At 35.2% G+C, this 14,667-nt stretch overlaps 3 protein-coding genes and 1 non-coding gene across 4 annotated transcripts in view; 3 read left to right on the forward strand and 1 right to left on the reverse strand.

Annotated features, from left to right (window-relative positions):
• The window catches only part of LOC103513621 (U1 small nuclear ribonucleoprotein 70 kDa), a 9,105-nt gene extending 4,811 nt beyond the window's left edge, over positions 1-4,294 (forward strand). Inside the window, exons 6-7 of the mRNA XM_026826778.1 lie at positions 2,630-2,697; positions 3,438-4,294. Coding sequence (XP_026682579.1) covers positions 2,630-2,697; positions 3,438-3,556 — 187 coding nt within the window. The 3' untranslated portion in view covers positions 3,557-4,294. The remainder of the gene's footprint in view (positions 1-2,629; positions 2,698-3,437) is intronic.
• Positions 4,295-4,500: 206 nt separating this feature from the next.
• Positions 4,501-9,231, reverse strand: LOC103513617 (ras-related protein Rab-7a). The gene is made up of 4 exons (XM_026826758.1): positions 9,074-9,231; positions 6,955-7,156; positions 6,020-6,253; positions 4,501-5,574 (listed from the first exon to the last, which is right to left on the reverse strand). Exons 2-3 carry the CDS (start codon positions 7,150-7,152, stop codon positions 6,029-6,031), a joined length of 423 nt encoding a protein of 140 aa, XP_026682559.1. The 5' UTR covers positions 7,153-7,156; positions 9,074-9,231; the 3' UTR covers positions 4,501-5,574; positions 6,020-6,028.
• Positions 9,232-11,618: 2,387 nt separating this feature from the next.
• On the forward strand, positions 11,619-13,788 carry LOC103513622 (alpha-N-acetylglucosaminidase-like). Its single transcript, XM_008478467.2, has 4 exons — positions 11,619-11,655; positions 11,849-11,994; positions 12,237-12,357; positions 13,708-13,788. The coding sequence occupies exons 2-4, from the start codon at positions 11,930-11,932 to the stop codon at positions 13,786-13,788; spliced, it is 267 nt and encodes an 88-aa protein (XP_008476689.1). The 5' UTR covers positions 11,619-11,655; positions 11,849-11,929.
• Positions 13,212-13,285, forward strand: Trnat-agu. Its single transcript has one exon. It is a non-coding gene; the product is annotated as a tRNA-Thr (tRNA).
• Positions 13,789-14,667: the final 879 nt, after the last annotated feature.

Genomic DNA, 14,667 nt, shown 5'->3' on the forward strand with positions numbered 1-14,667 from the left:
CCAATCGGCTTGGTATGTTAACCACTTCTGCCGCATAAAATCCTTCTTTCTTACGCAATTTTTCCGCAATTTGATTTTAGAAACCTATGTATTAAAATGGAAGACGCACTCCCAACAAAGATAACTAGGGTGGGAAGTTAATTTTTTTTTTTTTTTTTTTTTTTTTTTTTTTTTAATATTCCCACTTTAACAATCTCTTGTCCTTCGTGGGGCCTCTCTTAGGGCGTTATATTTTTGTGTAAAGGCCGATGAGCTTTAGGTATTCTAGCACGGCCTTAACTCCCTCAGGCTCATCAAGCAGGGAGGGCTTGCTGCTCAGGGTAGTTAAACTAACTTTTTGCATAACAATTTTATTTATTTATTTTTTGTGTTTCAGATTATCAAGAGTATGATAATTACGAGGACGAGGCAGCAGTATATGATGAGGCTCTGGTTAAACACGAAAAGGAAGAACAAAATGGAGGTGCCCGGGCCTACACCGCTGATGACTATTAACCTCCTCATCCTTTGGCTCTGGATTCTCATTAAGAAAATTTTTGTGACAACTTGAATTGAATTGCATTGAATATACCTGGGTAAAAATATCGTGACTTGAATTGATGTGAATAAGACTTGGGTAAAAAAAGTATTTTGACTTGAATTGGGTAAAAGTATTGGGACTTAAATTGAATTGAATAGATTTGGGTGAAAAAAGTATTATGACTTGAATTGAATATACTTGGTGAAAAAAGTATTGTGACTTGAGTTGAATCTGTGACTTGAACTATAAAACATCGCGCACACTCATTCGTCCCAAACATGTTTCGTCTCCGTCCGTGTAACATATTTGGGACGTATGAGTGTGCGTATTCGTCTCGGAGTGTTCGTGCTGCATAATAGATTTGTTGATCCGTATAAAACTATTCTTGACTCAAATTGATTAAATACAAATGAACTTGGGTTGAACGTTTTGTTAATCAAACAAAAGTGTTGTGGCTCAAATGGAATTGAATAAACTTGGGTGAAAATATTGTGACATATGTGACTCGAAAATAAAAAGATTTCCCCTGGGTTGCATTTTGTCAGGAACCGTTCCAATTCGTTTTGCGTAACGATAACCGTATTTTGCAAGACAACTCTCTGTTTTTAATACAATTTTTCCCTCTAATCTCTTGTACATTTTTTTTTTTTAATTTTCTCTCTACTTATGTTTTTAGTATTTAATTCGCTCTTCAAGGAATAAATGATTTTTTTGTTCTCTATCTTGAAAATTTTCTCTCTACTTATGTTTTTAGTATTTAATTCGCTCTTCAAGGAATAAATGATTTTTTTGTTCTCTATCTTGAACGTTTGTATTATCTTTCTTTTCTCCTTAGCTCCCATGTTTGAACGTTACTTGTACCTTCAGACTGTGGGGGTAAAGGGAATTTTCTGTCATCCTAACGGTAGAAATGAGGTATATTCACCTCTTGTTTCTGCAGTAATTGGGTTTAATAAAGAAAACGCTCCAAATTGGTTTAAATTATATTTACCATACAATTCAAATTTTATTAATGGTTTATATAAATCTAAAATATCAATATAATAGAAATCTACGTATTTTACAATATTATAAGATATATTCTAGTTCAAGATTAAAGTAATTTACATTCACCACACATCAAGGTAAATTTCGATGAAAAGCAAACATAGAAGTTTGACTTTAAATTGCCATAGAAAATCGCCGAGAGAAAAAAAGGGGGGAATGCGGAATGGACCAAATTAAGAATAGACAAGGTGAGTAAAGAAATTTGGAGACTAAGAAGGTTGAAAATAATTTTCGGAAAGGATAAAAATTTTCTTCGGAATTTGACGTGTGTTCGCATTGTGAAAATTCGTATCGATTTTCAAAGGGGTAAAAGCAGAACTGCAAATCTAATAAGTTAAGATTCTAGAATACAGAAATTTTGGTTTGTTATCTACAACAGCATTCCTTTCTGGAATTTGGGCACAAAAGTACAAAGTGCCAACAAAACCTTTTTTATTCATTAAGAATTGATATTCTTGACAGCTCAAAGATGTGATAAAGAGTAGAGAAAGGGCTCAAATAATGAAATAATTTTGTTGACTGCTTGTCTTGTTACTCTCAGTTCCTTACCCAGTTTTGCTACTCAATATTTGTACTTCAGAGATGGAAATTGTGGAGAAACGGGAACCTGCGTTTTCTATGTAAGATTATATTTTGTGTTGAGTGTTGTTGTGAGCGCCACATTTGTATTACTATTATTACTCCTTTTTTAACGGCTTTCTTTTAAGTGGCAGGGTTCTCCTGGAGGAGCTCTTCCATCCAACCACTAAATTTATTTTTCTTTCACTGTGAGCCTTTAAGATATTAACTCGTATAAATGAGACAACTGCTAGATTAGACTCGTGTAGTCTGTGTCGCACCATGCTCAGGCCGTAGTATGTCCCTCATCAGGTGGGCGAAAAGGTACACATTACTCATCGGAGGTTGGAAGTCATCATGGCAATGTGGTGTCTGTTTCTGGCCGTTTTGAAGAATTGCTTGGAGTTGTAATCGAACCAGTCCCTAGGATTCTGCAACCAGAATGGTAGATATTGAACCTTCTGCATTTTTACTCATGTGTTGATTTTGTTTTTAATTTTACAGCAAGGAACGTGAGCGTAACAATGAAGAACGAGAAGAGAAGGTGTTCATCAAACAGGAACCTGTTGATGGTAAGTAGAAATTTTTTCTTCTTTTCTTTAGGCTGTTTTTTTTTTTTTTAATTTGAGTTTAAACGTAATTTTAGTTCAAATTGAGAAAGAGGGTTGAAAAAACCCCTCAATAAACTTTAGAAGGTCGAATTTGGAAAGGTTGAAAAGGTTTAACTTAAGAAACTGAATGGTGGTTGAATGTTAGAAACTTTTCTTTTTCTTCTTCACCGTTTCCCGTTTATAGGGGGTCGGCGTTTTTGGTCAGCCTCTTCCAATCGGCTTTATGTTAATCCTTCTTCCCGTAAATCCTTCCTTCTTACGCAATTTTCCTAACTGATTTTAGAAACCATGTATTAAAATTTAGCCAATCAGATTATACCCAAGGAATCAGTTTAAATTTTAAACTATTTTTTTGCATACAATTTTATTTATTTATTTTTTGTGTTTCAGATTATCAAGAGTATGATAATTACGAGGACGAGGCAGCAGTATATGATGAGGCTCTGGTTAAACACTTTAGAAACTTTTTTCTTCTTCTTCACGGTTTCTCGTTTATAGGGGGTCGGCGTTTTTGGTCAGCCTCTTCCAATCGGCTTTATGTTAACCTTTCCTCCCGTAAATCCTTCCTTCTTACGCAATTTTCCCAATTGATTTTAGAAACCATGTATTAAAATTTAGCCGATCAGATTATACCTAAGGAATCAGTTTAAACTTTAAACTAATTTTTTGCATAACAATTTTATTTATTTTTTGTGTTTCAGATTATCAAGAGTATGATAATTACGAGGACGAGGCAGCAGTATATGATGAGGCTCTGGTTAAACACGAAAAGGAAGAACAAAATGGAGGTGCCCGGGCCTACACCGCTGATGACTATTAACCTCCTCATCCTTTGGCTCTGGATTCTCATTAAGAAAATTTTTGTGACAACTTGAATTGAATGAATATACCTGGGTAAAAATATCGTGACTTGAATTGATGTGAATAAGACTTGGGTGAAAAAAGTATTTTGACTTGAATTGGGTAAAAGTATTGGGACTTAAAATTGAATAGATTTAGGTGAAAAAAGTATTGTGACTTGAATTGAATATACTTGGTGAAAAAAGTATTGTGACTTGAGTTGAATCTGTGACTTGAACTCTAAAACTTCGCGCACACTCATTCGTCCCAAATATGTTTCGTCTCCGTCCGTGTAACATATTTGGGACGTATGAGTGTGCGCATTCGTCCCGGAGTGTTCGTGCTGCATAATAGATTTGTTGATCCGTATAAAACTATTCTTGACTCAAATTGATTAAATATGAATAAACTTGGGTTGAACGTTTTGTTAATCAAATAAAAGTGTCGTGACTCAAATGGAATTGAATAGACTTGGGTGAAAATATTGCGACATATGTGACTCGAAAATAAAAAGATTTCCCCTGGGTTGCATTTTGTCAGGAACCTTTCGAATTCGTTTTGCGTAACGATAACCGTATTTTGCAAGACAACTCTCTGTTTTTAATACAATTTTTCCCTCTAATCTCTTGTACATTTTTTTAATTTTCTCTCTACTTATGTTTTTAGTATTTAATTCGCTCTTAATGGAATAAATGATTTTTTTGTTCTTTATCTTGAACGTTTGTATTATCTTTCTTTTCTCCATAGTTCCCATGTTTGAACGTTACTTGTACCTTCAGACTGCGGGAGTAAAGGGAATTTTCTGTCATCCTAACAGTAGAAATGAGGTATAATGGTATATTCTATTATCTATTGAATAGTTTCTACATATTTATCACCTCTTATTTCTGCAGTAATTGGGTTTAATAAAGAAAATGCTCCAAATTGGTTTAAATTATATTTACCATACAATTCAAATTTTATTAATGATTTATATAAATCTAAAATATCAATATAATAGAAATCTACGTATTTTACAATATTATAAGATATATTCTAGTTCAAGATTAAAGTAATTTACATTCACCACACATCAAGGTAAATTTCGATGAAAAGCAAACATAGAAGTTTGACTTTAAATTGCCATAGAAAATCGCCGAGAGAAAAAAAGGGGGGAATGCGGAATGGACCAAATTAAGAATAGACAAGGTGGGTAAAGAAATTTGGAGACTAAGAAGGCTGAAAATAATTTTCGGAAAGGATAAACAATTTTCTTCGGAATTTGACGTGTTCGCATTGTGAAAATTCGTATCGATTTTCAAAGGGGTAAAAGCAGAACTGCAAATCTAATAAGTTAAGATTCTAGAATACAGAAATATATTGTGAAATGCTAAGCTCTAAGTTGAAAAAGGAAGGGAAAAAAATATCTCGTTTCAAAGAACAGTTGAATAATAAATAATCTTGGTACCTGTGACAGAAAAACGGCCTCTTTTTTCGTACTTGGGTTTTTCGCGTTATCAAGACAATAAATACATTTTCTTTACATAGCAGAGGGAAACTAATAAGAATATGTAAGTAGGTAGAAGGTAGGTAAATAATAACATCAATGATTGAGTTCTGCAGAGGACCTATTATGTTTTTAACATTGTTTTTATCAATACATAAAAGGGGTTTTCCCTCTAAAAAACTAGTCTAGAATAAGGGACTATTCAATGAGGTCCGAATTTTTAACAGTAAGGCCTCTGAGTTTTTTTTTAACTGCTTAGGTTTTTCCCAGCTCCTTTGACTCATGTCATAAATTTATCACTTATGGTATTATTTTTTAAAGTAATTTTTCTCTTATTTGAGGGGGGCTTACATTGGTTATATTGATACATAAAATACTGTCTACCTATCAGGTATACATCACTGATGATTATTGAATGTTGCAATCTCAACACAATCTAGTAGTAACTTAAACATGAATATGTAATATTAACAAAAATATGGACAATATTATTGAGGCACAATCCAGAATATCTGCAACACAGAAAGAAAAATGGGAAAATAGATTTAATAATCAAGTGACAATCAATTTAGTTCCTCATAAAGGAAGAATACTACCTTCTATCAACTCATAGAAAGAAGAATACTCCCTTTTATCACCTCTTATGCTTACTTACTCCCTTCTATCATCTCATAGAAAGGAGAATACTTCCTTCAATCACCTCATAGAAGGGAAATGTTTTCGGGAAAATGGACTTAATAATCAAGTGACAATCAATTTGGTTCCTCATAAAGGAAGAATCATAGAAAGAAGGACTACCTGCTATCAACTCATAGAAAGAAGAATACTCCCTTTTATCACCTCTTATACCTACTCCCTTCTATCATCTCAGAGAAAGGAGAATACTTCCTTCAATCACCTCATAGAAGGGAAATGTTTTGTTGCCAGTAATACTGAACCATTACCAAAAAGACTTACTGGGCAATGTTAACAAGCACAAGAGTCACCACCATTGTTTCTACTGCCCTCTCCACTTAGCTTGATTTGATCGGGGAATTCATTGTAGAGTTCAACCTCAGATTCTTGAGCCAGTGCATTGCGGGCAATGGTCTGGAATGCTTGCTCCACGTTTTTCCCTTCCTTTGCACTTGTCTCAAAATAAGGCATGTTGTTTTTGCTTTGACACCATTGTTGAGCTTTTTTCGATGACACCTGGGAGAAAATGGGTTCATTAGTTTGTCATTTAATTTAATGATAATGAAGTACCTAATGAACAGGGGAAAAGGCAAAGAAGATGACAAGAACCCTTCAGTGGAATGACGGAATGTACCAGCTGGATAAAACCTAATTTAATAATATTTTCTGTCACATTACTAGATTTTTTCTCCTTTGATTAATATATTTTTTCCCAAAGTGCTGAGAACAAGGAGCTCAATTCTTTGGTGCTTCATGTTCAAACTACTTACGGACAACTGTATTGGTGAGTATAAGTAGTCATAATAAAAGAAGTAGTTCAAGTTTTTTTTACATAAATAAAAGACACGTGTTTCACCATCATTTTCAATTCATATCAATGAAACAACTCATAAATTAGACTCATGTGGTCTAAGTTATTTGTGCTCGAATTTGTGCTTGAATTGAAATTATATTCATTAGGAGGCATCTCCCAAGTTTCAACCCAACTTCGTTATTTGTGCTCGAATTTGTGCTTGAATTGAAATTATATTCATTAGGAGGCATCTCCCAAGTTTCAACCCAACTTCTATAGGAATTTGGTTGAAAAAAAAAAAGTTATTTGTGCTCGAATTGAAATTATATTCATTAGGAGGCATCTCCCAAGTTTCAACCCAACTTCTTTGTATTTTACTTAGGACAGGGAAAGTATTACCTGCTCATATTTTGCTATATTATTTTGAGTTTGTCATACATACCTGCATAGTAACTATTCTGTCATCCACCATGACTTCTTTGGTCAAGAAATCAGCACCTATGGTTGCTTTGTACTGGTTTGAAAACTTCCTATTTACATATTGGTTCATCAGAGATGTTTTGCCTACACTGGTGTCTCCAAGGATGATCACTTTCAACAGAGTTTTGTTTCTGGTTGCCATTATGCTATAAGAAAAACAGGACAAAATATGTACATACGTCAAAAAATGTTAAATTACAAAAATTGTAAAGTCAAGTAAATTGTAAACAAGAGGGACTATTTTTCCACACAAGAAGACAAAACAGAAGCTTTGTGCATAATCATAGGTGATTAATAGTGATTATTAAGATTAGTTTTAACACAAACAAATGAAACTGAAACAAATCTGAACCTGAGACCTCCAAAAAATGTTAAATTACAAAAATTGTAAAGTCAAGTCTAACAAGAGGGACTATATTTCCACACAAGAAGACAAAACAGAAGCTTCGTGCATAATCATAGGTGATTAATAGTGATTATTAAGATTAGTTTTAACACAAACAAATGAAACTGAAACAAATCTGAACCTGAGACCTAGAGTAAAATGATGACAAGTAATTAATTGTACTCTGAAACACAAACAATGAACAAAATGAATAGCTACAGATAAGAATTCATAATTAATCACCATCTGTGTTCTATAAAGATACTACCTCCATATGATAGGAACTTTATAAAAAACACTTTCATCATCTCACCCATTGAACATATCATTGTAAGTAGATAACAAAGGATTAATCAAATGAAGTCCAAATACTTTACTTTTGAGGTCATTGTATAACAAATTAGTGATCTGAATATTTCCTTCTGGACAAAAGGTTTAACTCTAAAACAATTTCTGCATTACTTCTTTATATCAGTGCTTAAGTATAACAAATTAGTGATCTGAATATTTCCTTCTGGACAAAAGGTTTAACTCTAAAACAATTTCTGCATTACTTCTTTATATCAGTGCATTTTCAAGGGATGATTCCTTTGTCTATGATTAACTTATTTTTATTTAACTTTTGGTTTGTTATCTACAACAGCATTCCTTTCTGGAATTTGGGCACAAAAGTACAAAGTGCCAACAAAACTTTTTTTATTTATTAAGAATTGATATTCTTGACAGCTCAAATATGTGTTTAAGAGTAGAGAAAGGGCTCAAATAATGAAATAATTTTGTTGACTGCTTGTCTTGTTACTCTCAGTTCCTTACCCAGTTTTGCTACTCAATGGAAGGTGTTTTTTCCCCCCCCCCGCCTGATTCCAATACTTTTTCTCCATTGTCTGAGTGACAGCTGTAACTTAGAGGCCTACTAAAATTCCCCATAGTTTAAGCGTGATGTACCTACCAGTGTGAACAATACATCCTATGACTAAGAACTATACTGGGAAGTAATTTGCAGTACCTGGTAGTAATAATAATAATAACCCACAGATTACCTACTAAGTATTAATTTCCTACCTCTAAGACTAGGGCACCAAATTCAATACCTACATGTGTGGAGCCTGATTCCAATACTTTTTCTCCATTGTCTGAGTGACAGCTGTAACTTGGAGGCCTACTAAAATTCCCCATAGTTTAAGTTAAGCGTGATGTACCTACCAGTGTGAACAATACATCCTATGACTAAGAACTATACTGGGAAGTAATTTGCAGTACCTGGTAGTAATAATAATAACCCACAGATTACCTACTAAGTATTAATTTCCTACCTCTAAGACTAGGGCACCAAATTCAATACCTACATGTGTGGATATTTATGCCTCTAAAAGTAGTAAAATACAAGGTATAAAGAAAACTAGAAACTACTGATAAATGTTAAAGGAGAACGCAAATCCACCCTAATGAGATTACTTGATCCAAGGTTGTATCACAACCTGGGGGAATGATAGGTGTAGAAGGTACTGATAAATGTTTAAATGTTAAAGGAGAACGCAAATCCACCCTAATGAGATTACTTGATCCAAGGTTGTATCACAACCTGGGGGAATGATAGGTGTAGAAATCAAAATAAGGGAAAGTTGTGCGATTCAATGTTCTGTGAACTTGGAATTTGTACCCTTGCCAATATAATTACCTTTTTTTATTAATATCCTGGGGATTCTTGATAATTAACTGATAATAAAACACAAAACCATAGATTGCACAGATTTTTACTTTTTTGTTAATTTTTTCGATTTTGAGATTTTTTGATTAAAAAATGAAAACAAAGAAAATGGCAACTTTTTTTTGTTCAACGTGACGTCATCATCAAACAGCTGTTTAAGATTCGTTTACATCTACGATTTACTTCTACAAATGCGATACCAACTTTAATAAAAAATATTAAATTTCAAGGCATATAATTCTTTTTTAGAGTTGAAAAGTTGTAAAAATCTGTGTAGGTTTCTAAATAAAAATGGTTCAACGTGACGTCATCATCAAACAGCTGTTTAAGATTCGTTTACATCTACGATTTACTTTCCACAAATGCGATACCAACTTCTAATAAAAAATATTAAATTTCAAGGCATATAATTCTTTTTTAGAGTTGAAAAGTTGTAAAAATCTGTGTAGGTTTCTAAATAAAAATGATCACACTTTCAAAGAATTTCACATATGGGAAAAAAATTGCAAGTTTGTAATATGAAAATAAATTATGAATTAAAATATTAAAAGAATAAACTTTTTTGTCCCTCTCCCATAAACCTCACTAATGTCCTGTTCTATTTGAGAGTAACATGTTACTCTTGGTCTATTTCAGATTTACAAACAGGGTGGTCAAGTTGTGCACATTCTGGGCACCACTGCCACAGTGGCACTCTCAGGCTTCCATCACTACTTGAAACATTACCTGAACTGTCACATCTCTTGGGATTATGACCAGTTGAACATTCCATCCAAATTTCCCGATGTTGATGTCTATGTCAAATATCCAGAGAGGTGAGTTTTTTTTTTTTTTTTTTTTTTTTTTTTTGGGGAACTTAAGTAGTGCTTTATGTAGATTGTCACCTTAGAACAACCTGTTCAATTATAGTGCTTTATGTAGATTGTCAGCTTAGAACAAATTGTTCCATTTTAGTCCAATTTATTTACAGGGTGTTCATAAAGCAAGGAACAACACAGGATCACTCGTAGGTTTGGGAATGGTACCGGAAGGCATAGATCAGAATTACGTGGTGTACGACTTCATGGCCGACGTGTTTTGGTCTCCAAATCCTCTCAATATTTCTTCTTGGTAAGTGTACTTCAGTATTCTGAAAGTGAGAGATATATATTAGGGTCCAAAAAGTCGACCATTCAGAGCTGAAATACCGAAATAAAAATGGTTACCTACCCATTAATTTTATAATCGTAATCCTTTCGAAAATATGAAAAAAAAAAAAATACAAAATTAAACTGCCACCATCATTTGTAGACTGCCACATGAAAGCGCACTCTAGTGACAGCATGATAAAACTAGGGATTGATTTTCGCGGGTTTTTAAAAAATGAAAATTCAAAATTTCTGGGATTTTTGTTTGGTCCGATGAATACTCACTTGACAATGGAATTGATCAAGGGTCACCATTAAGTGGCACCTTATTTAATATAGCATCCTGTAAGATAAGAATGTGTTTTGGTCTCCAAATCCTCTCAATATATCTTCTTGGTAAGTGTACTTCAGTATTCTGAAAGTGAATATATTAGGGTGAATATCTGAATATATTAGGGTCCAAAAAGTCGACTATTCAAAGGTGAAATATCGAAATCGAGGACCTCTTAGAGCAATTTATTTTCGTAGTAGACACCTAATTTAGCTTCGAAGACACCTAATTTTACTAGCTTAGGAGAAGATCTCTATTTTAAAATGTTAGGTATTAGTTAGGTGTTTTGTGTTTTCTCCGATTTTCTCGTTTTCTGTCTTTTTTTGTACTACCCTGACTACTACATCTATTCTAGGATTTCTAGGAGATAAGAAACGAGTTTCTCACCTGCTAAAGATTCTGCTGAATAAACCAAAGTCAAAGCCATTGCACCTCAGTGCAAGAAGTGTGAGTACTTCTCCAAGATAACAAATGAGAGGCACCGGCACCATAAAGGAGAGTGCTCTTCCTGTAAATCCCCTGAATGTAGCATTGTATAAGCAGGCTGTATTAGACACCAATCTGGTAGGGAGAGTGATCAAATTTTAACTTGGTGAGGCAGAGCACAACCACAGTCCTTAATAGAAAACTAAGTTGGAAATACAGACTGGCAGTCAAATCAGCAATGACTTTCTATACTTTCAAGTCAAACATCATACTGTCTATTGTTATCATTTTTATGGTAGAACTCTGCAGAAGTGATATCTTGGACAACTGTATTGGTGAGTATAAGTAGTCATAATAATAGAAGTAGTTCAAGTTTTTTTACATAAATAAAAGACACGTGTTTCACCATCATTTTCAATTCATATCAATGAAACAACTCATAAATTAGACTCATGTGGTCTTCTCTTTAATAATAACAATAATAAAATATTTCTGACATCGTATTTTTCAGACGTGGTACGACAGTAAGCTACTAACTAGGCTGATTCATTAACTACTTTCATTGTTATATGTACTTCTCTTTAATAATAACAATAATAAAATATTTCTGACATCGTATTTTTCAGACGTGGTACGACAGTAAGCTCCTCTTTCAAGCTTGGGGTCTCCTATTGGACGACTCTCAGCCTCGGAATTCCTCCAATTACAACCATGATATTGTCGACATTACCAGGCAGTGTTTGCAGGTGATGTTCTTCGGTCAGTTTGAACTTCTTCTGTCCGGATTTCAGACGAAAAATGTCACTCGATTCCAGTAAGTTCAGATCAACTAACATCCGGGGCCTCATTTCGAGAAAAAAAATATTGGACGACTCTCAGACTCGGAATTCCTCCAATTTCAACCACGATATTGTCGACATTACCAGGCAGTGTTTGCAGGTGATGTTCTTCGGGCAGTTTGAACTACTTCTGTCCGGATTTCAGACGAACAATGTCACCCGATTCCAGTAAGTTCAGATCAACTAACATCCGGGGCCTCATTTCGAGAAAAAAATGGTAAAGTAGGCTACTTGTAAAGAGGAGGACGCGGGTTTGATTCCAGCCGAGGCATGGTTTTTTTTTTCACAAAACTTAAAGCTGTAATGGTTAGGTGATCGAGAACGCCCCGGCGATTTTATACGAAAAATCAGGCTTTCTTGATTAGATCTATTTCTAATTCCAATAACGCCAGTGATTGTGTTATTTTCAGAGCTGCCCAAAACAACCTGATTCTACTGTTGAAAGATTCGGAAGAAATACTCGGTAGCGAGAGAAAATTCCTGCTTGGCACTTGGTTGAAATCTGCCCAGACTTCCGCTTCAAACACTTTGGTAAGTATAACTTTGACTGACTGTTGCTTTCTTTGGCACAACAGACCAGCACGGGTTAATGCAAAGTAAGCATGGGATTTTTTTTTCTTTTTTTTTTCATTATTTTTTAAGAGGTTTGAGAGAGGGAACAGTAACTACTAAGGTCTTATCGTCCCGAAATTGAAGAGAGGACAGGATAGGGGAAAGCCAGCCGTTCCAAGAAGGAACCTTATTTGGTTAGGATAAAGTTCTCCCCGGGGCGGAAATCGAACCCGTGACCTAGCGCTTAGAAGACAGACGCGCTACTCTCCAAGCTAACTAGGCTGACAGTTAAATGTTTATCATGTTATGTAAGCATGAACATAGGTACTGTTGCAATCTTTGGCACAACAGACCAGCACGGGTTAAAGCAAAGTAAGCATGGGAATTTGACATAAAACTTTTTCTTCTTTTTTTTTTTAAAGAGGTTTGAGAGAGGGAACAGTAACTACTAAGGTCTTATCGTCCCGAAATTGAAGAGAGGACAGGATATGGGAAAGCCAGCCGTTCCAAGAACGAACCGTATTTGGTTAGGATAAGGTTCTCCCCGGGGCGGAAATCTCACTCGTGACCTAGCGCTTAGAAGACAGACGCGCTACTCTCCAAGCTAACTAGGCTGACAGTTAAATGTTCATCATGTTATGCAAGCATGAACATAGGTACTGTTGCAATCTTTGGCACAACAGACCAGCACGGGTTAAAGCAAAGTAAGCATGGGAATTTGACATAAAACACATTAAATTTTGATACATTGCTGTGTTGAGTTTCCGTATAGTTTCATCACCATGAACTCTAGTGATATCAAAATGGTTTTATCTCTGCCTGAGGGTCACACAGGCGCTGTGGCTTAGTTGGTTAAAGCGCCTGTCTAGTAAACAGGAGATCCCGAGTTCGAATCTCGGCAGTGCCTTCCCAGGAGGGAATTTTTTTTCCCCCGAATTATTATTTTTCCGTATTTTTAGGTAAATTGCCACTCTAGCGCCGGGTAGCGCGCCTGTCTTGTAAGCGCTAGGTCGCGGATTCGATTCCCGCCCGGGGTGGACTTTATCATAAAAGAGACGAGCTGACAAGGTTCGTTCTTGGAACGGCTGGCTTTCTCCTATCCTGTTCTTCTCTCGATTTTAAGACGATAAGATCTCAGTAGTTATAGTTCCCTCTATTAAACATCTTTTTCTCTCCTTTTAAGGCGCTTCAACTCTGGAATACCAGCTCGTTCACGCCATATTAAACCTCTTTAAGTCAACTTTAATAACACAAATTAAAAAACCTCTTAAAAAAATGTAGATAAAGCTTACCAAGTACTCAGGCGTTAATTTTGGCCACATTTTTCAGGAGTCTCACGTGTTTGAATCGAACGCTAGAAATCAAGTGACATTGTGGGGACCCCGGGGTGAAATTGTGGACTATGCCTGAATTTGCTAATTTATTTTTGTAGCTTTAACAGAGGGTATTGTAGCAATAGATGTCCCATCATCTCAAAACTGAAGAGAGAAGAGGACTGGACAGGAAAAAGCCAGCTGCTGAGAGAACAAATGTTATCAATTTAGGACAAGCTAGCCCAGGGCGAGAATTGAACTTATGACCCAGCAATTACAAGACAGATGCACTACCCTCCAAGCTAACTAGGCTGGTAACTTAAGTTTTAGTGATGTGGTTTTACCATCCATTTAGCAACAAGCTACCCATCTTCTCACATTGACCTCACCTAAGCCAGCAGCATGTAATTGCCCAAAAGGTCACCCGTACTAATACACTTCGGCCTGAAGAGTCTTTTTAGTCCAGCAATAGACAACTTTAATCAAGTAGCGAACAGTAGCGGCATTATCAGTATAAAAAGATTATTGAAATATGGAACTTGATTGCAAAGGAAGCACTTAGTAATGCTGTTATTGACAAAAAGTTGTGAAAGAGCTCCGCTTTGCCACAAAGAATCAATTTATTTCTTCAAAATTTTCAGGACTGGTATCATCCCATCATTTACCTCGATGGACTTTGTTCATCAGCTATCTGAACAAATCCCTCGATCAAAACATCACCTTCAATCAAAAACAATATAACAAAGATGTTCTCAATAATATAGAGAAACCGTTCACGTATAAATTGGACACTTACCCCGATACTCCTAGTGGTAAGTAAAATCTCCCACGCCAGACTAGTTAGCTAGGTAGCGGGGTTCATTCCCGCCCTGGGGTGGACTTTATCATCTTAATAGACAAGGTTTGTTCTCGGAACGGCTGACTTTCTCCTTTTTTTTTTTTTTTTTTAAAAAACCCTAAAAAAGAGTTTTTAAAA

The sequence above is a fragment of the Diaphorina citri genome, unplaced genomic scaffold, assembly GCF_000475195.1.
Source record: "Diaphorina citri unplaced genomic scaffold, Diaci psyllid genome assembly version 1.1 scaffold996, whole genome shotgun sequence".
NCBI classification, from domain to species: domain Eukaryota; kingdom Metazoa; phylum Arthropoda; class Insecta; order Hemiptera; family Psyllidae; genus Diaphorina; species Diaphorina citri.

Bases quoted from the DNA above. Each gene is read 5' to 3' on its own strand.
- LOC103513617 (XM_026826758.1), bottom strand. From the start codon at position 7,152: ATGGCAACCAGAAACAAAACTCTGTTGAAAGTGATCATCCTTGGAGAC. The intron at 6,254-6,954 runs AAATAATATAGC...ATTTTCTCCCAG, and splicing joins AGGTATGTATGACAAACTCA to GTGTCATCGAAAAAAGCTCA.
- LOC103513622 (XM_008478467.2), top strand. From the start codon at position 11,930: ATGTTCTTCGGGCAGTTTGAACTACTTCTGTCCGGATTTCAGACGAAC. The intron at 11,995-12,236 runs GTAAGTTCAGAT...TGTTATTTTCAG, and splicing joins AACAATGTCACCCGATTCCA to AGCTGCCCAAAACAACCTGA. The intron at 12,358-13,707 runs GTAAGTATAACT...CACATTTTTCAG, and splicing joins CTTCCGCTTCAAACACTTTG to GAGTCTCACGTGTTTGAATC.